The sequence below is a fragment of the Bos grunniens genome, chromosome 5, assembly GCF_055505025.1.
Source record: "Bos grunniens cultivar Pamir isolate PY7600 chromosome 5, Bosgru_T2T1.0, whole genome shotgun sequence".
In the NCBI taxonomy this organism is placed as follows: Eukaryota; Metazoa; Chordata; class Mammalia; order Artiodactyla; family Bovidae; genus Bos; species Bos grunniens.
In genome coordinates, this window is record NC_141169.1 from 70963315 (window position 1) to 70984010 (window position 20696).

The following is a 20696-nucleotide window of genomic DNA, read 5'->3' on the forward strand; positions in this document are numbered from 1 at the left end:
AAGGGTGTAGGGAGAGAAAGGTCAAAACTTCAGCCGAGTCAGCTCTCCAGAGCTTGCCCAGAGCCCTGCCCAGCGATTTCCCTTTTGTCTCACTGGCTGCCCTTGGCTGTCAGGGAGGTGGGAAAATGTAGTCCACCATCTCCTGGAATAAAAAATTAGAGTTTGGTTAGAGAGGAAAAGAGGTAGACATTTAGCCATTTTATCCATATAAGAGCTTCTCAGAAATCCATGTAACCCTTTTCTTTAAAAAAAAAAAAAAAGAGCTGTAATAGACATTTAACATTATATTAGTTTTAGGTGTACAACACAGTGATTTGATATATGTGTATATTTCAAAATGATTGACACAATCAATTTAGTTGACATCCATCACTACACAGAGGTACAAGTTTCTTTCTTGTGATGGGAATTTTTTTAAAATTCATAGTTTGCATGAGAAATTTGTTTGTTTATTTTTGGCTGGCTGGGTCCTCCTTGCTGCGTGTAGGCTTTCTCTCGTTGTGGGGAGTGCGGGCTTCTCTCTAGTTGTGGTACGTGGGCTTCTCATTGCAGGGGCTCCTCTTATTGCACGGGTTCTAGAACGCAGCCTCGGTAATTGTGGTGCACTGATTTAATTGCTCCACGGCATGTGGGATCTCCCCAGGCCAGGGATCGAACCTGTGTCCCCTGCATTGGCAGCTGGATACTTAACCACCGGACCACCAGACAAGTTCCATGAGAACTTTTAAGGTCGACTCTCCTCACAACTGTCAAACATACAGTACAGTATTTTTAACTCCAGTCATCGTACTGTATGTGGCGACCCAGAACTCATTTATCTAATAAATGGGAGTAAGCACCTTCTGATCACCTTCACCTGTCTCTCCCCCATGTGTCCTTTTTGTGTCACAACTAGGAAATGGACCCCAGAATCCCGAGAGCGGGTAAGGTCTACTCTCAAATGTGGAGCCCACGGGATCCAGTGTAGGTGGCAACAGGTGACCAGCTTAGACTGTGTGTGGGTAACATGATTTACGGTCCACGGTTTGTTGAACTTATCAAGAAGAGGCTGATTCACCAATAGGCAACTGGACACCTGTGACCACAGGGCAATTTGAATACATGCAGAGGCCCTTTGGCCTCACAAATACCCCTCCCTACTCCCCACCCCCAGAGGGCTTGATGATTTCTCAAAATCCTTGATTCCTTTCATTTAAGGCCTTTAGTTTGTCCTGCAAGTATGACAAAGCAGGATAATTCATTAATATTTACTGGTTGCTAATACTTCAATACAAATAAGTTTAATCTATTAAAGGAACTTAGAGATCTGTTGGTGAGACCTTCTCATCTTCCAGACCAGAACACTAAAAGTCAGAGGGATTGAATGAGTTTCCTAAAGTCATACATGTAGTGGCAGGGCTGGATCTGACAGGTGGGGGCCATCAGTGGATGTCTGCTATGGCCATGAGAGGTAGGAAGACTGGAGGAAGGGGGTCTGGGGCAGCAGACGCACTTGTATGAATTGAATTTATTTATATCCTGTCTTTTCCCCATGAGGCTTGAGGTACTTGGGAATTTGGGCTGTGGGTAGCGCTTACTTGAATGTATGGCTCCTTCCTTCCTGCCATCCTTGCTTGAGCAATGCAAAAAACAAACGAACAACAATGTTCTGGGACCTGTGCTTCTGTCAGCCATATAAATGGGGAACACAGATGAGGCCATAGATCCCTCTTGTTTTAAGTGACTGCCCTCCTCCAGTACTCTTGCCTGGAAAATCCCATGGGTGGAGGAGCCTGGTAGGCTGCAGTCCATGGGGTCGCGAAGAGTCGGACACAGCTGAGCGGCTTCCCTTTCACTTTTCACTTTCATGCACTGAAGGAAATGGCAACCCACTCCGGTGTTCTTGCCTGGAGAATCCCAGGGACGGGGGAGCCTGGAGGGCTGCCGTCTATGGGGTTGCACAGAGTCGGACACGACTGAAGCGACTTAGCAGCAGCAACAGCAGCAGTTCCTCCTTGAGTCCTCACAATCTGCCTGACCCCAGGTCGCTCACACACCTGTGGAGGGGCACAGAGACAGACCACGGGACTCTTGAGGAATCTTTGGGATTCTTCAGGGATGGTCTTTTTTCAACTTGCAAAGTAAAAAAATTAAGCACATGGATAGTTTCCTTCTACTTCAATTTCTTGCATATGTTTTTCTTAACCTTTAGTATCTGCTATAGTGTGTCCATATCAGAATGTCTAATTTCACACCAGATTCCACATTTTGTTATTTCAGGAGTCTTTACTGACATGCAGCCTGAAAGTTTAGAAATCAAATTGTATGGGTTTGAATCCCATCTCCACCATTTACCTGCTGCATGAACTCAGAAGACTTCTTAATAGCTATGAGCCTCAGTTTCCTCCTCTGTAAAATGGGGACATGGTTCTAACCACCTGAGGACTGTTGAGATAATGACTGTTAAAAGGGCTGCCTTACCACTGCTGCTGCTGTCGCTTCAGTCGTGTCCAACTCTGTGCGACCCCATAGACGGCAGCCCACCAGGCTCCCCCGTCCCTGGGATACTCCAGGCAAGAACACTGGAGTGGGTTGCCATTGCCTTCTCCAATGCATGAAAGTTAAAAGTGAAAGTGAAGTCTCTCAGCCGTGTCCGACTCTTCGAGACCCTATGGACTGCAACCTACCAGGCTCCTCCGTCCATGGAGTGCGTGGTAAATATAAACAGTCAATGCACTTCAGCTATAATTGTGATTTCAGTTTACCTTTGCAACATTTTATGAGTTTAATACATCATGCTTTTAATATACCATCAGCAACATATCAATGTTTCAACCTTTCCAGATGCTCTTCCTTCTGAACAATTTTGAGAACAATTGTTCTAAAAATTTCTTACATTGCACACATGCTACCTTCACCACCCTCACCCTCTCTTATTATCGTCTTCAGAATTATTCCATTTTTGACTTAACCTTATCTTATGTAACTCACCTCATTCTAGCTAAATCAGTGTATGATGACTGTTTCCTTTTACACTCACACACATGACACATCATACCATCAGCCTAAGGACAATCTTGGGCTCACATATGGATTTTTGGACTTCCTGGAATTGTTATCCACAGTACTTATCAAGGGGCAACAGATTGTTAGATTGTTACCTTTCTAGCCCTGGGAGTTTTCTTGGAATTCTTCACCAGTCTGTATGCATGATTTGAAATTCCATTTCTGTCTCATTGCTCTAGATGTAAGTTTCTTGTAATTTTTTGAAATTTCTTTTGTGGAATTTCCGGTGGAACCTGCATCAGGATAGAACCTCCCTCAACCTCCAGTGCCTGGTACCCAAATGTGCTACTTCTCCCCACATTGTTAAATGCATCAGATCAGATCAGATCAGTCGCTCAGTCGTGTCCGACTCTTTGCAACCCCATGAATCCCAGCAGGCCAGGCCTCCCTGTCCATCACCAACTCCTGGAGTTCATTGAGACTCACGTCCATTGAGTCAGTGATGCCGTCCAGCCATCTCATCCTCTGTCGTCCCCTTCTCCTCCTGCCCCCAATCCCTCCCAGCATCAGAGTCTTTTCCAATGAATCAACTCTTCAAATGAGGTGGCCAAAGTACTGGAGTTTCAGCTTTAGCATCATTCCTTCCAAAGAAATCCCAGGGTTGATCTCCTTCAGAATGGACTGGTTGGATCTCCTTGCAGTCCAAGGGACTCTCAAGAGTCTTCTCCAACACCACAGTTCAAAAGCATCAATTCTTCGGTGCTCAGCCTTCTTCACAGTCCAACTCTCACATCCATACATGACCACAGGAAAAACCATAGCCTTGACTAGACGAAACTTTGTTGGCAAAGTAATGTTTCTGCTTTGAATATGCTATCTAGGTTGGTCATAACTTTCCTTCCAAGGAGTAAGCGTCTTTTAATTTCATGGCTGCAATCACCATCTGTAGTGATTTTGGAGCCCAGAAAAATAGTCTGACACTGTTTCCACTGTTTCCCCATCTATTTGCCATGAAGTGGTGGGACCGGATGCCATGATCTTTGTTTTCTGAATGTTGAGCTTTAAGCCCACTTTTTCAGTCTCCACCTTCACTTTCATCAAGAGGCTTTTGAGTTCCTCTTCACTTTCTGCCATACGGGTGGTGTCATCTGCATATCTGAGGTTATTGATATTTCTCCCGGCAATTTTAATTCCAGTTTGTGTTTCTTCCAGTCCAGCGTTTCTCATGATGTACTCTGCATATAAGCTAAATAAGCAGGGTGACAATATACAGCCTTGATGTACTCCTTTTCCTATTTGGAACCAGTCTGCTGTTCCATGTCCAGTTCTAACTGTTGCTTCCTGACCTGCATACAGATTTCTCAAGAGGCAGATCAGGTGGTCTGGTATTCCCATCTCTTTCAGAATTTTCCACAGTTTATTGTGATCCACATAGTCAAAGGCTTTGGCATAGTCAATAAAGCAGAAATAGATGTTTTTCTGGAACTCTCTTGCTTTTTCTATGATCCAGCAGATGTTGGCAATTTGATCTCTGGTTCCTCTGCCTTTTCTAAAACCAGCTTGAACATCAGGAAGTTCACGGTTCACATATTCCTGAAGCCTGGCTTGGAGAATTTTGAGCATTACTTTACTAGCGTGTGAGATGAGTGCAATTGTGCGGTAGTTTGAGCATTCTTTGGCATTGCCTTTCTTTGGGATTGGAATGAAAACTGACCTTTTCCAGTCCTGTGGCCACTGCTGAGTTTTCCAAATTTGCTGGCATATTGAGTGCAGCACTTTCACAGCATCATCTTTCAGGATTTGAAATAGCTCCACTGGAATTCTATCACCTCCACTAGCTTTGTTCGTAGTGATGCTTTCTAAGGCCCACTTGACTTCACATTCCAGGATGTCTGGCTCTAGGTCAGTGATCACACCATCGTGATTATCTGGGTCATGAAGATCTTTTTTGTACAGTTCTTCGGTGTATTCTTGCCATCTCTTCTTAATATCTTCTGCTTCTGTTAGGTCCATACCATTTCTGTCCTTTATCAAGCTCATCTTTGCATGAAATGTTCCTTTGGTATCTCTGATTTTCTTGAAGAGATCCCTAGTCTTTCTCATTCTGTTGTTTTCCTTTATTTCTTTGCATTGATCGCTGAAGAAGGCTTTCTTATCTCTTCTTGCTATTCTTTGGAACTCTGCATTCAGATGTTTATATCTTTCCTTTTCTCCTTTGCTTTTTGCTTCTCTTCTTTTCACAGCTATTTGTAAGGCCTCCCCAGACAGCCATTTTGCTTTTTAGTAAAATTACTCTGGCAAACACCCATTTCAAGGTGGTAGCATTGAGGTAAAGTGTTCAGGAAAACTTATTCATACTACCATCCTTAACTATTTTTTCTTCTCTGAAAAAGGGACAAGGTCTATTGTCAACAAAGAGAATGAATATCCTTGTGACAATTAGAATCCCTTTTAAATAACTTCTTCCCCTAATCCTTTTTCTCTCTGGTTCAAAAAATTGTTGTGTGTTTTATGAGAAAGCCCAAGACTTCTACGATACATGGTTATAAAAGAACAACTTGTCATTGTACTGAGTTTATAATTCTGACTATTTGAAAAGGCCCTTTTCTTTTCCCACACCAAAATGACCTCTGAAATAAGATGGGAAACTTTTGTTTTAAAACAGTCTCCTGCAGACTTGATTCTTTGTACACATGAATTTGTCTCCCTCAGAGTCTGGGGGGATCTCCACTTCATTGCACTGGGACTTCTGGATTAGTTCTTGTCGGTGGCAAATCTTTGCCTACTGAGGGGGATTGAGTTTGGGGGCACAACCCAAAGCCTTTTCTCAGTGCATCCCTGATGACTCAGTTTGGAGATCAACCTGGATCGGGACAATACAACTTGGGGTCAAAATCAAACAAGGCCTGTTTGTAGAGTAATGAGGCCAACTGGCTTCCGTATGTGGCTCTGAAGGTGTCTTTTGAGGGGACACCCACAGAGGACACTGAGGGTCTCATGCAGTTAGTGGATGCCTTGCTGGCTCCCTTGGGTGTCAGCAAAAGTGGTGAACAGAAAACACCGTGGAACTGGATCCCTGCTTCTTCTACTTGCTGGTGTCTGTGAGTCCAGGCAGCCGACCATAAAGCCCAGTCTCTCATCTGTGGAATGGGAACCATCATGTTCTCCTCCAGTGTGGTTTTTAGGATTAAATTTAGTGCCAAAAAGTAAAATACTTCGTCTAGTGTGTGGGTGTCAGTTCCTCCTCTTACTCTTCCCCTTCCTTATCTTAAAGGAGGCCGAGGGTTCGAAGATGCCATTTCAGGAACATTTGCCCCAAACTCACTTATATTTCTTAAAAGACTACACCCACATGTCAGGGTAGCTTGTGTGCTGAGTTCCCTTCTACCTAAAGCGGTGTGTTGTATGGAGTAAAGAATGGACCATGGAAGGAGACAACCCAACCACCACCTAAGAAAAGTTTCCAGCAGCCCCCGGAGAGACCAGCTCTCCAGAGCTTCTCCACTTCCCACCCCCCAGCCCGGGGAGCCCACTGCCCTGTCTGCCCAGGCTGAAAGAGCGGAGGGTGGGACTCCCGAGTAATTAAAGGGAATTTGGAAGACTGGGATGTCGCGGAATGTTAGATCAGTAGCTAGAACAGCATGTGGTGTTCTTTAGGCAGGCTTCATTGAATCCATACAAAAAAAGAAAGAGGGGCTGCCTGCCGTCTGCTCATTTATCAAACAGCGAAGCTCGACTCTTACTGCTTCACAAAAGTGTTTGACTGTTTGCTGAGTCTTGCTCCAGAAATTAAAAGCTGAACAGCCTTAGTGGGGCTGAACCAACCCTGCATTTTGAGACTCCAACTAAATTGTGCTGGGCTTTCAGATTCAGGGACCAGTTGATTATTTGGTGAAAGGAGAGGAGAATAATTTGTAATTTTCAGCCTATAAGAAACACTTAAAAAAAAAAAAAAAGCCAACTCCCTTCCCACAGGTTTTTGTTGTGGCTGGAGGGAGGAGGTGCTGTCGGCAACAGCTTTCTTTGCTCAGAGTGGGAGAAGTCTTGACCTCCAGTGGGGCAGAGAGCGATGTGGTGCAGCCGGGCCTCCACCCACCCCCCACCCCCCACTGCTAGCAGACTTCCTCTCTTCTTCCTGCTTCATCTGAAATGACCTTTCTTTTTGGAGAAGAGGATTTGGCCATCAGATATTTTTAGAGAAAAAGCATTTTCACAAACGAAACTAAAGATGCTAACAGTGCAGATATATGGCTTTGGATACTGTTGTTTCGTCACTGAGTCATGTCCGATTCTTTTGTGACCACCCCCCCACCCCCACCCCCACAGACTATAGCCATCCCAGGCTTCTCTGTCCATGGGATTTCCCAGGCAAGAATACTGGAGTGGGTTGTCATTTCCTTCTCCAGGGGATCTTCCCGACCCAAGGATAGAACCTGCTTCTCCTGCATTGGCAGACGGATTCTTTACCTCTGAGCCAAGATACCACAAAAGCCTTAAAACTGGGTTAACTGAGAATCCTCTGAAGATCTATCAAAATATGGAAAGATACAGTGCTACCTCTGCCAATGAAGAGAATGTGCTAGAAAAGGATGATGGCTCGTGGAAGACATCATGAGGGAGGCAGAGGTGACCCTCCCTGGCACCTCTTCACCTGTCCAGCCAGTGAAATTCCACCAACGTGGATCCTCTAGCCTCCAGGCTCCTCCTCCTCCTGGCTGACAAAGCTCTAGGTCCACTCTCTAACTTCTTGGACCCTGCTATAAGCCTGAAACACAGGCCGAAGAAGTGTTATATCCTCATCTGATAGATGGAAAAGCCTGGTGTTCAAATGGAAGAAAGAAACATAGGTCATTTTTTTTTTGGCTGTTCAATTTAGCACATTTTTAAAAAGTGGGGTACAGCAGAAACTAACACAACATTGTAAAGCAATTTTACTCGAACAAACAAAAAAAAAAGTGGTAATATCCTTCGATACTTCATGGGATGGGGAGAGGAGGAAGATGAGAGATGAGCCAGAATGAAAGAAGGAACTGGTGGGTTTGGACTTGTCTGGAGGCTTTACTGAGAAGTAGTTAAGGCAAGGCGTGCCTGGCAGCAGGGACAAAAGGAGATGGTTGCAGCAACCCAGGTGTGACATCATGGCTGGTAAAGATGGAGATACAGGTTATGTTGATGACAGAGGGAGAGTGGAACTTGGTCACAGACTGGAAGCAGTGGGTGCAGCAGTTTGGAGACGGAAGAGCTCTTACCTGGTCAGGGAACCAGGAAAGTTGTGATGGAGGCATACGGTGTATGTGGGGTAGTGGGTTTGAGGGCACAGTGGTGAGGAGGAAGAGACAGATGCAAGTGGAGCGTACAGAGGTACGGAGCCCAGAAGCTGTGAAGCAGTCAGAGAGCTCAGCTACATGGAGTAGGCTGATCTGGATGGAGCATAGGACACCTGACAGGTAATTTAAAGAGAAAAGATGGCAGGAAAAGGTGGCATTGCACAAGGGCGTTGAGCTCCTGGTGAAGGAGCCTATGGCCACAGAGAATTGTCGGAATCCACTGGGTAGACAGGTATTGACCTGGGTTGTCCCCCGCGGTAAATTCACTTCAGTTCAGTTCAGTTGCTCAGTTGTGTCCAACTCTTTGTCCCCATGGACTGCAGCATGCCAGGCTTCCCTATCCATCACCAGTTCCTGGAGCTTGCTCAAACTTAAGTCCACTGACTCGGTGATGCCATCCAACCATCTCATCCTCTGTCGTCCCCTTCTCCTCCTGCCTTCAGTCTTGCCCAGCATCAGGGTCTTTTCAAATGAGTCAGTTCTTCACATCAGATGGCCAAAGGATTGGAGTTTCAGCTTTAGCATCACTTCTTCCAATGAAAATTCAGGACTAATTTCCTTTACAATTGACTGCTTGGATCTCCTTGCTGTCCAAGGGACTCTCAAGAGTCTGCTTCAACACCACAGTTTAAGCATCATTTATTCAGCACTTAGCTTACTTTATGGTCCAACTCTCACATCCATACATGACTACTGGAAAAACTTTGACTAGATGGACATTTGTGGGCAAAGTAATGTCTCTGCTTTTTGATATGCTGTCTAGATTGGTCATAGCTTTTCTTCCAAGGAGTGAGCATCTTTTAATTTCATGGCTGCAGTCACATTCTGCAGTGATTTTGGAGCCCAAGAAAATAAAGTCTCTCACTGTTTCCATTGTTTCCCCATATACCTGCCATGAAGTGATGGGACCAGATGCCATGATCTTTGTTTTCTCAATGTTGAGTTTTCAAGCCAGGTCTTTTCACTCTCTTCGTTCACTTTCATCAAGAGGCTCTTTAGTTCTTCTTCACTTTCTGCCATAAGGGTGGTGTCATCTGCATATCTGAGGTTATAGATATTTCTCCCAGAAATCTTGATTCCAGCTTGTGCTTCATTCAGTCCATCATTTCATATGATGTACTCTGCATATAAGTTAAATAAACAGGGTGACAATATACAAGTACTCCTGTACATGACAATTGATGTACTCCTTTCCCAATTTGGAACCAGTCTGTGGGTCCAGGTCTGGTTTTAACTGTTGCTTTTTGACCTTCACGTAGATTTCTCAGGAGACAGGTAAAGTGGTCTGGTATTCCTGTCTCTTGAAGAACTTTCCGCAGTTTGTTGTGATCCACATAGTCAAAGGCTTTGGCGTAGTCAATAAAGCAGAAGTAGATGTTTTTCTTGAACTCTCTTGCGTTTTCTATGATCCAACGGATGTTGGCAATTTGATCCCTGGTTCCTCTGCCTTTTCTAAATCCAGCTTGAATATCTGGAAGTTCTCGGTTCATGTACAGTTGAACTCTGTCTTGGATAACTTTGAGCTTTACTTTGCTAGTGTGTGAGATGAGTGCAATTGTGTGGTAGTTTGAACATTCTTTGGCATTGCCTTTCTTTGAGATTGGAATGAAAACTGACCTTTTCCAGTCCTGGAGCCACTGTTGAGTTTTCCAAATTTGCTGGCATATTGAGTGCAGCACTTTCACAGCATCATCTTCTAGGATTTGAAATAGCTCAGCTTTGTTCATAGTGATGCTTCCTAAGGCCTAGCTTTGTTCATAGTGATGCTTCCTAAGGCCCACTTGACCACACTCCAGGTTGTCTAGCTCTACGTGAGTGATCACACCATCATGGTTATCTGGGTCAGAAGATCTTTTTTGTATAGTTCTTCTGTATATTCTTGCCACCTCTTCTTAATATCTTCTGCTTCTGTTAGGTCCATTCCGTTTCTGTCTTTGTTGTGCCCATCTTTGCATGATATTGTTCCCTTGGTATCCCTAATTTTCTTGAAGAGATCTCTAGTCTTTTTCCCATTCTATTGTTTTCCTCTATTTCTTTGAATTGATCACTGAGGAAGGCTTTCTTATCTCTCCTTGCTATTCTTTGGAATTCTACATTCAAATGGGTATATCTTTCCTTTTCTCCTTTGCCTTTTGCTTCTCTTTTCTCAGCTATTTGTAAGGCCAGACAACCATTTGTCTGGCCATCAGACAACCATTTGCCTTTTTGCATTTCTTTTTCTTGGGGATGGTATTGATCACTGCCTCCTGTACAATGTCATGAACCTCCGTCCATAGTCCAAATCCACCTGGGGACTTCATTTATCCAAAAAGAATGACTTTTTACTTTGTTAATATTTTCATCAAGCAGAAGGAGTGTTTAATCGCTGGATTTCCTCTTTACTGGCTGTGGGTAGATTCAACCCGGGAGGAGACAACAGTCTGCCTGCTGATGTCAGTCCTCTCCAAACTTTCCCACCTTTCTTGCCTATTAGGGGACAGTGCTCTCAGATGCTGCTCATAGCAGAGGCCACCAGAACATTTCCAAGAGAGTCAGAGTTGGGGGGAACTGAAAAGAAACATTCCTGGAAGTATAGATGGGAAGAAGAAATCATTTCCTTCCTCCAACACACCTGGCATGAACAAATGCAGGAATATGACATAAAAGAAAGACAAGTTTCTGTGAAAAGAAGGAATGAGGGACTTTAGGGCACTTTCATTCATCCAGAGGGAACCATACTGCTGTGGTAGAGTGTTGTGTCGGACGGGGTGCATTCAAATCCCAGGTCTGCACCTTGTGAGCTGCGTGGCTTTGTATGGGTTACTTAGCCTCTCCAAGCTTCAGTTTACTCATCTGTACAGAGGAAATAGCAATGGAACCTGGCTTGTAATGATTGACTGAGATAATATGTGCCAAGTGATGGGCACAGTGCCTTAGCTAGGACTTGCCTGTGTGCTTAACCAACTCACCTCCGTGTCCTATGCTTCCCGGCTTCCTAGGAAAAGAGAGGCAGGGGACATCTAAGTGTTCATGAGTAGGATCCCAGAGGAAGTGGGGGAGGCTCAGAGAAAGAGGAGCTCCTTGGGATGAGTGGGAGACAAGATGGGTTTGGCATTCCAGACAGAGGAATCAGCATGTCCCTGAAGCTCAGGGAGCACATTGGGGAAGAGGCAGGATTTGAGGCTGGGAGCTGGGCTGGGAGAGGTCACAGAGGGCATCCTGGGCTAGCCTGAGGATGCTGGCATTTTCTCCAGTGTGGGTAGCGAGGAGGCACCCACCATTTTCTACAAGAAAATGAAATGATCGCACTTGGATTTTAGAAAGATCCTGCTGGTGGGGCAGCAAGCCCGGAGATAGGGCAGCAAGCCTGGAGACAGGGCAGCCAGTTAGGAAGCTGGGTCTGTGGTCCAGGTGAAAGATCACAGGAGCTGGAGCTGTGGCAGAGCATCAGGAGAAGTGGCTGAAATCCACTGGATGTCTTGGGCAGAACCAACAGGAGAGGGGTTGTGCAGTGTTAGGAAGAAAGTGGTCTGTCCTGGGTGACTCATCAAAGGGTGATGCTGATCTCAATGACGGTAAAACTGTGTGTATTGTTGTTGTTGTTTAGTGCCTAAGTTATGTCTGACTCTTTTGCAACCCCATTGACTGTAGCCCGCCAGACTCCTCTGTCCATGGGACTTCCCAGGCAAGAATACTGGAGTGGGTTGCCATTCCCTTCCCCAGGGGATCATCCGGACCCAGGGTTCGAACCTGCATTTCCTGTATTGGCAGGTAGATTCTTTACCACTGAGCCACCAGGGAAAAGTGAAAGTGAAAGTGACTCAGTCATGTCCAAATCTTTGCAACCCCATGGACTGTATAGTCCATGGAATTCTCCAGGCCAGAATACTAGAGTGGGTAGCCTTTCCCTTCTCCAGGGGATCTTCCCAACCCAGGGATCGAACCCAGGTTTCACATAGTGCAGGCAGATTCTTTACCAGCTGAGCTACCAGGGAAGCCCAGGAATACTGGAGTCCGTAGCCTATCCCTTCTCCAGGGAACCAACCCAGGAATCAAACCAGGGTCTCCTGTGTTGCAGGCAGATTCTTTACCAGCTGAGCTACCAGGGAAGCACAGGCCATCAGGGAAGCCTTCAATATCTACACATATTTCAAAAAGAGTAAATAAAACCCATTGACTCTGGAGGAAATCATAAGTTAAATTGATTGTGAATTTACAGTTCCTGTTCTATGACTTGATAGTTCCTCAAGAACCTAATGCAAAAAATCACATACACGCTGGTTATGTTTTCTTGCCTCACAAAGGCAGGACAAGAACAGTGCCTCCTGAAGGCCTGTCCTCATTTCCCTGTGCCTCCAGGCATGTCTCTGGACCAGAGTCTAGGGGCCAAGGGCCAGGCACTGCTGTTTGCTTTGTGGACATTATGTTACACACCATTTGGATAAACATTTAAAAAGATTTCACAACTCTGCCCTTTCTGGTAAATCAAGTAAGAATCAAGCCTCTCAGTCAAAAAAAAAAAAAAAAAATCTACATATTGTCTGTAGGAAGTGATCTATTTTTTAAAAAGAAAAACAACCAGTATAACATTCTTACAGATTTTTTATGCTTCCTTCAAGAATATCTTGAACTTCCTTGTCAATTAAGAATATTTCTAGGAAGAAAATCCTTTTCTAAAGAGTTGATTTTGTGCACAATGCATTATATAAAAATCTTTTATTCTCCCCACCATCCTGCTACCCTAACAAATATCCATTTTTATGTTTTCATTCCTCTAGTTGTACAAAAATTAATTACAACCTTAGCATAAATTTTGATGCCTGCTGTTTCAGTTAACATTATGTCATAAGCATTTTCTGTGTCATAGCATAGACTTTGTTACCATAATATTCTACTGGGTGGATATGCAGTCATTAATTTAGCCAGTTCTCTGTCATGTACATTTCCATTGTTTCCAGTTTTTCAGTCTCATTAGTAGCCCTGCACAGAGCTTCTCCTTATTTTAGCTTTTTCCCTTGGAATTAGTAGAAAAAGTATGATATTTATTGGTAAAAATGCTTCTCAGAAGGCTTGTACTAATAAACAATGTCATCAGCAATCTATGAGCTTTTCAGTTTTACCACACCCTTGACGGGATTCAGTATCATTGTTTTCAAAATGTCGCTAATATCAGAGCATTTTTAAACATGGCACCTTACTGTTGTGCCCATTGCATAGAAAAATTTCCCAGACTGAAAAAAAAAAAAAAAACCTCTGCTTTTCCTAAACAACTGATATGCATTTATCTTATGGATGGTGCATTTATCTTATGGATGGTGCATTTATCTTATGGATGGGCTTCCCTGGTGGCTCAGTGGTAACGATTCCACTTACCAATGAAGGAGACCTGAGCTTGATCCCTGAGTCAGGAAGACTCCTTGGAGGAGGGCATGGCAGCCCACTCCAGTTTGCTTGCCTGGGAAATCCCATGGACAGAGGCGCCTGGGAGACTATAGTCCATGAAATAAAAAAGAGTCGAACCCGTAGCTACTAAACAACAATATCTTATGGATACTGGACTAACTAACTTGACTGTATCTACTTTCTTTGCTTGAGTAGATAGAAAACTCAGAACCCAGATTATAACCCACTTTTAACTAATGTGAAGAACATGTGGATCTGTCTTTATACTTCCTATGCTTTTCTCTCCATCTCTGCTGTCATGTCTATAGCTTGTCTGTAGTTCAGTAATTGTACCCTATGAACAGCTGCTTTACATCTTGGCTCTGAAACCAATTATGTGGTAAAGGACTAGAGGGCATCCTTGGCCAGAGTTAATATAAGTGACCCAAAGGGATGAGGCCACTAAACCTTGGTGTGGTCTTAGGCTGCATGACAAACAAAGTGTTAGAGAGTCCTGTCACTGACCCCCTGAGTCAAACCCCATGCTTAGTGCTACATTTCCTTGGGTGGCAACAATTTTTAAAAATTGAGATCTACTTGGGCAAACTCGGGGAAATGGTGAGGGAGAGAGAAGCCTGGCATGCTACAGTCCACGGGTTCACAATTAGTTGGACTTGACTTGGCGACTGAACAACAACAACAAAAATAGTTCATTTACAATATTGTGTTAGTATCAGGTGTACAGTAAAGTGATTCAGATATGTGTGTGTGTGTGTATAAAATGTGTATTTTCAGATTATTTTCCATTATAATTTATTCAGTTCATTTCAATTCAGTCACTCAGTCATGTCTGTCTCTTTGCGACTCCATTGACTGCAGCATGCCAGGCTTCCCTGTCCATCACCAATTCCCGAAGCTTACTCAAACTCATCTCCATTAAGTTGGTGATGCCATCCAACCATCTCATCCTCTGTCATCCCCTTCTCCTTCCACCTTCAATCTTTCCCAGCATCATGGTCTTTTCCAATGAGTCAGTTCTTTGCATCAGGTGGTCAAAGTATTGGAACTTCAGCATCAGTCCTTCTAATGAATATTCAGTACAGATTTCCTCTAGGACTAACTGGTTGGATCTCCTTGCAGTACAAGGGACTCTCAAGAGTCTTCTCCAGCACCATATACAACTCCAACTTCTCCAACACCACAGTTCACAGTTATAGTTTATTCAGTTCAGTTCAGTTCAGTCGCTCAGTCGTGTCCGACTCTTTGCGACCCCATGAATCGCAGCACGCCAGGCCTCCCTGTCCATCACCAACTCCCGGATTTCACTCAAACTCATGTCCATCGAGTCAGTGATGCCATCCAGCCATCTCATCCTCTGTTGTTCTCCTCCTGCCCCCAATCCCTCCCAGCATCAGGGTCTTTTCCAATGAGTCAACTCTTCGTATTAGGTGGCCAAAGTACTGGAGTTTCAGCTTCAGCATCATTCCTCCCAAAGAAATCCCAGGGCTGATCTCCTTCAGAATGGACTGGTTGGATCTCCTTGCAGTCCAAGGGATTCTCAAGAGTCTTCTCCAACACCACAGTTCAAAAGCATCAATTCTTCAGCACTCAGCTTTCTTCACAGTCCAACTCTTACATCCATACATGACCACTGGAAAAACCATAGCCTTGACTAGACGGATCTTTGTTGGCAAAGTAATACCTCTGCTTTTGAATATGCTATCTAGGCTGGTCATAACTTTCCTTCCAAGGAGTAAGTGTCTTTTAATTTCATGGCTGCAGTCACCATCTGCAGTGATTTTGGAGCCCAATATAGTTTATTACAAGATATTAAATAAAGTTTCTTGTGTTATACAGTAAATCCTTGCTGTTTATCTATTTTATGTATGATACTGCGCATCTGTTAATCCCATATTCCTAATATATGCCTCCCCACTCCATAACCATACATTTGTTTTCTATCTTAGTTTTTGTAATGTAAATAAGTTCATTTGTACTGTTTTTAGATTCCACCTATAGGTAATATCATATAATATTTGTCTTTGATTCACTTCATTTAGTACAATAATCTCTAAGTCCATCCAAGTTGTTGCAAATGGCAGTATTTCATTCTTTTTTATAACTGAGTAATATTCCACTGTATATACACTGTATCTTCTTACATCAATCTTCTGTGTCAGTCATCTGTGGATGGGAACTTGTGTTGGTTCCATGTCTTTGCTAATGTAAATAGTGCTGCTATGAACATTGAAGGGCATGTATCCGTTTGAATCAGCGTTTTCATATTTTGGGGATGTATGGGTCACAACAATTTGAGAGGGATGTAGACAAAGTGAGAAGCTCACATCCTTGGCTTACAGGAGTTGAGATTAAAGAAACCAGGGATGTGTTGTCTCAAAAATGACACCCTTAAAGAATTTGGAGAATTACTGCATCACTTTGGTCTGTATCATCACTACAAGATTACATCTTAGAAGCCCTTTTTCTTACTCCCAAAAGTGGTATCATGATGTTATCTTATTAGATTCTCTAAACATCCTTGGGAGGATTTCAGCTTTTTTCATCCCTTTTCAAATAAAGAAATACTGTCCCAGCCATTCTCTACCCTGGAGACAGTTGGCAGCTTCCTGATATACAGAAATAATCAACCTTCATGTAAGGTTGTCTATTCCAGATTTTCAATTTCTCTCTAATTTCTCCAATTCTTTCCACCCTGCTGATGCCAATTCAATTGAGGCCACCAACATTTATCCCTCTGATGAGGGGAGAACTACAGAAGACCCCGAGTCCTCAGATGTTGGAGGAGGAAACTAAGGCACCGAGAGGTTAGATAGTGAGTCCAGGTTCCCATAGGACTACAGTTTGTTGAATGAATGAGCAAATCAATCAATGAGAGAATCAATGTAGATGGAAGAGGGTGTGAGAGGACCAACAGAGATGAATGAAAAGATGCTCATAGCTCATGCCGGGCTGGTGGAAAACCAGCAACAGCATCTCTCATGAAGGACAGTGTACAGACTTGCTCTCTCTGACCATGCTTGCCTGCTCGATGCTGTGTTAGAAGGGAAAATGAAAGTGTTAGTTGCTCAATCCTGTCCAACTCTTTGGAATTTTCCAAGCAAGAATTCCAGTATTCTTGCCAAGAGAATTCCATGGACAGAGGAGCCTGGCAGGTTGCAGTCCATGGGGTGACAAAGAGTTAGGCATGAGTGAGCAACTAACACTTTCACTTTCAAGCAAGAATACTGGAGTGGGTTACCATTCCCTTCTCCAGGAGATCTTCCTGACCCAGAGATTGAACCTGGGCCTCCTGCATTACAGGCAGATTCTTTACCGCTGAGCCAGCCAGGAAGGGAGCTGGAAGAATGTGGCTAGACTTAAAAGTCCCTGGAAATGAAACAGAATGAATGAGTCATCAAGATAATCACTGGTAATAATGGGTAACGTTTATTGATCACTTACTAAGTGCTAGGCACTGTTACAAATTATTTACATGTTTATGTTTTAAATTTTCACAAAGATTTTCTGAGGTAGGGGTTATTATCATTCCCATTTTACAAATGAGGAAGCTGAGTTATTTGAATGTTAAATAACCTGCCAGAGGGCCCCTGATAACAAATGGCTGAGCTCTGATCTAATCCAGGTAATCTAGCTCCAAAGCCTTTGCTCAGAACCCCTCCACCATCCTGCCTGTTCATAAACATCATTGCTCTAAACACCAAGAAAGATGCATTGGTTGTGTTTTCGCCTTGGCAGATGGCTCCCCCTCCTAGATTTCTGGCAAATCCATGTAGTTGTCCTGGGCAGCAGCAATTTGCATTGTCCACTAGGCAAATGAGCAGAGGAGGCTCCCCAGACCCCCCAGAGTTGGGCTTCATGCCTTCATCCAACAAACACAGACTCACCTCTCTTTGCCTGTGGCCTGGGCCACGTCCCTGCTCTCATGGAGCTTGTGCTCTAGTGGAAGGAGATGTAAGATAAGTACTCAGAGAATAAGAGCTCAAGACAACTTCAGAGAGTTCAAAGTGAGAGAAAAGAGGAAAGAGGGTCTCATGATGGGGGTGGGAGGTGTCTGCTTGTGTTACTCTGCACCTGCTGGGCAGAGAAGGCATAGGCAGAAGGACTTTGTCCAGAGGCCCGAATGCTGTAGGAAAAGGACCTAATACTGTGAGGATCTGGTTGAAATGGGATACTCAAGGCAAGAAGAATCTCAAGAAATGGAGACTCTCAAGGCACAAGCTGCAATCAAGATTGCTGGGAGAAATACCAATAACCTCAGATACACAGATGACACCACCCTTACGGCAGATAGCAAAGAAGAACTAAAGAGCCTCTTGATGAAAGTGAGAGAGGAGAGTGAAAAAGTTGACTTAAAGCTCAACATTCAGAAAACTAAGATCATGGCATCTGGTCCCATCACTTAATGGCAAATAGATGGGGAAACAGTGGAAACAGTGTCAGACTTTATTTTCTTGGGCTCCAAAATCACTGCAGATGGTGACTGCAGCCATGAAATTAAAAGATGCTTGCTCCTTGGAAGAAAAGCTATGACCAACCTAGACAGCATATTAAAAAGCAGAGACATTACTTTGCCCACAAAGGTTCATCTAGTCAAAGCTATGGTTTTTCCAGTAGTCATGTATGAATGTGAGAGTTGAACTATAAAGAAAGCTGAGCACCAAAAGAATTGATGCTTTTGAACTGTGGTGTTGGAGAAGACTCTTAAGAATCCCTTGGACTGCAAGGAGATCCAACCAGTCCATCCTAAAGGAAATCAGTCCTGAATATTCATTGGAAGGACTGATGCTGAAGCTGAAACTCCAATATTTGACCACCTGATGCAAAGAACTGACTCATTTGAAAAGACCCTGATGCTGGGAAAGATTGAAGGCGGGAGGAGAAGGGACGACAGAGGATGAGATGGTTGGATGGCATCACCAACTCGATGGACATGAGTTTGAGTAAGCTTCAGGAGTTGGTGATGGACAGGGAGGCCTGGCGTGTTGCAGTCCATGGGATTGTGGAGTCGGACATGAGGACATGACTAAGTGACTGAACTGAACTGGGTGAAATTGTATTCCAGACAGAAGGAACTTCAGTACTAGGGCCCCCAATGGAGAGAAAGCCTGCCATGTTTCAGAAATAAGAAAAAAAAGAAAGCCAGTGTGGCTGGGATCCAGTGAGTCAGGGTGAGAGTCAGAGAAGAGGAAGGCCAGGAGGTAAGCACAAGTCACAGAGGCTGAGGTGGGGGGTTGGTTCCAGGTACATTGGAAGCCATCACTGCGGGGCTATAAACAGGGGAGAGACAAGCTCAGAGTCACTATGTACACTGCCTGTGTTGTGAGCAGGAAGGGAAGCCCGGAGCAGCCAAGTGAGACCCTCTCAGGATCCAGAGCCCCTGCATCACTCAGGTGGTCTCTTCCTGACCCACCCCCACCCCCCGACACCTGTGGTCCTCCAGGGGGCCTGTCAGACGCCCTCATTGCAGCCCAGGGTCCACGTTTTCCTCTGTTCTTTAGATTACCGTTCGTAAACACAGTCACTGTGCTCCCAGCCTTTTCCAATGGGTAACTGATTCTTGCTTGACTTGCAGATCATAAGGCAGCAGTTTCCTCAGTTAACCACCAGGAGACTCGGGACCCGCGGACAGTCAAAGTAAGCACCGACGGCCTTTCCACCTGCAGAGCGCGCGTCCATGGGCCTCCAGAGACCCAGACTCCGGGCCTCTCATCCTGAGCTCAGTCTGGGGAGAAGTCTGTGCCTGGTGGGAGTGGCCCCCTCTCCTAGGAGCCCTAACAGAGATGCTGTCCAAAGACCAGCTGCTTTAAGGAATCCGACTTGATGCTTCCCTGCCTGTAGGTGTTTATGTGAAGTAGTCTTGAGCATCTTCTAAAAGGAGCACCTTGTGGTCTTTTGACCAGTTTCCAGGTTACTCGGATTGTTTTGACCAGCAAACTGTGTACTCTCACAGAATCCAGTCAGCCAGAGAAGCAATATATACCAGTCCCTGCAAGGGAGATGGGCCAAAAGATGCTGTGGTACCCAGGCATCCTGCTTCCCAGTCACCCATTCTGTCAACCAACCCCCCAATGTTTGCTTCTCATTTTCTGATGTCAGATAATGGTGCTAAGTGCTGGGGACACGTGAGCAGACAGGTCCTGGACGGAGCAAATATTCTCCAGGGGAAGACACACACACACACACACACACACACACACACACACACACACACACAAATATCATTAGATTGTGAAGGGGATTGTCCTAGGGAATAACAAAAGGGTGGCCTGGTCTAGAAAGGGTAGCCTAGGAAGGAAGGCCTTACTGAGGAGGTGACCCGAGGAGTGAGAAGGCTGTGCAGATGTCTGTCTCCCAGGTGAGAGTCAATAGGAAGGGAATCTCTGCCTATCCTGCCCAGGCTTCACAAAAATCTAGATTTATAAAGACTCATTTCAAAGGGTATTTCAAAATACTGTTGGAAGTGACTAGGTGTTCCGTGAAGAAGGTCTGTTGACCATCAAAGTTTGGTAAGCTCTGAACTAAACAGGTTCCTTTATACAGGACTTGTCAGAACCTTTATTATGCTAATTATACCTGGGGACTCCACTAGGGAGTGCTGTATTATGCAGCATTTCTATAAGCATTTTGACCATGTTGGGTAGCAGATCAACCCACACTGACTTATAAAATAATGAAACTTATTATTAAAACACAGCAACCACATATAGGACTTGTAAGACTTGTCACTTAAAGTGCTTCAGAAGCAGTGTATCCAATACTGTCCCCCTCATCCCAGCCCCCAGCCATCTCTGGGCAGCACATTCCTACCCTCCAAGGGTAGGTTTAACTTTGGAGCCAAGTTGGATAAAGAATGTGGAAAGTAGATGATCAAACTGGGGAAACCCTTTTTAGTAAAGGTCTGAAAATCAAATGAGACTAATTTTTTTTAATGTGGCTCAGAAGTTCTGGGGGGCAATTTTCAAAGAGAAAAATTTTGAGCAAGGGGTATTTTGGAATAAATTT

At 44.4% G+C, this 20696-nt stretch overlaps 1 protein-coding gene and 1 non-coding gene across 4 annotated transcripts in view; one reads left to right on the forward strand and one right to left on the reverse strand.

The window, feature by feature from the left end:
- Nucleotides 1-20696, forward strand: part of RFX4 (regulatory factor X4) — a 172231-nt gene that overhangs the window by 79819 nt on the left and 71716 nt on the right. For all 3 annotated transcript variants that reach the window (XM_086401147.1, XM_086401148.1, XM_086401149.1), the window contains exon 5: nt 19267-19328. In XM_086401147.1, coding sequence (XP_086257273.1) covers nt 19267-19328 — 62 coding nt within the window. The remainder of the gene's footprint in view (nt 1-19266; nt 19329-20696) is intronic.
- On the reverse strand, nt 16954-17024 carry TRNAY-GUA (transfer RNA tyrosine (anticodon GUA)). The gene has a single exon. It is a non-coding gene; the product is annotated as a tRNA-Tyr (tRNA).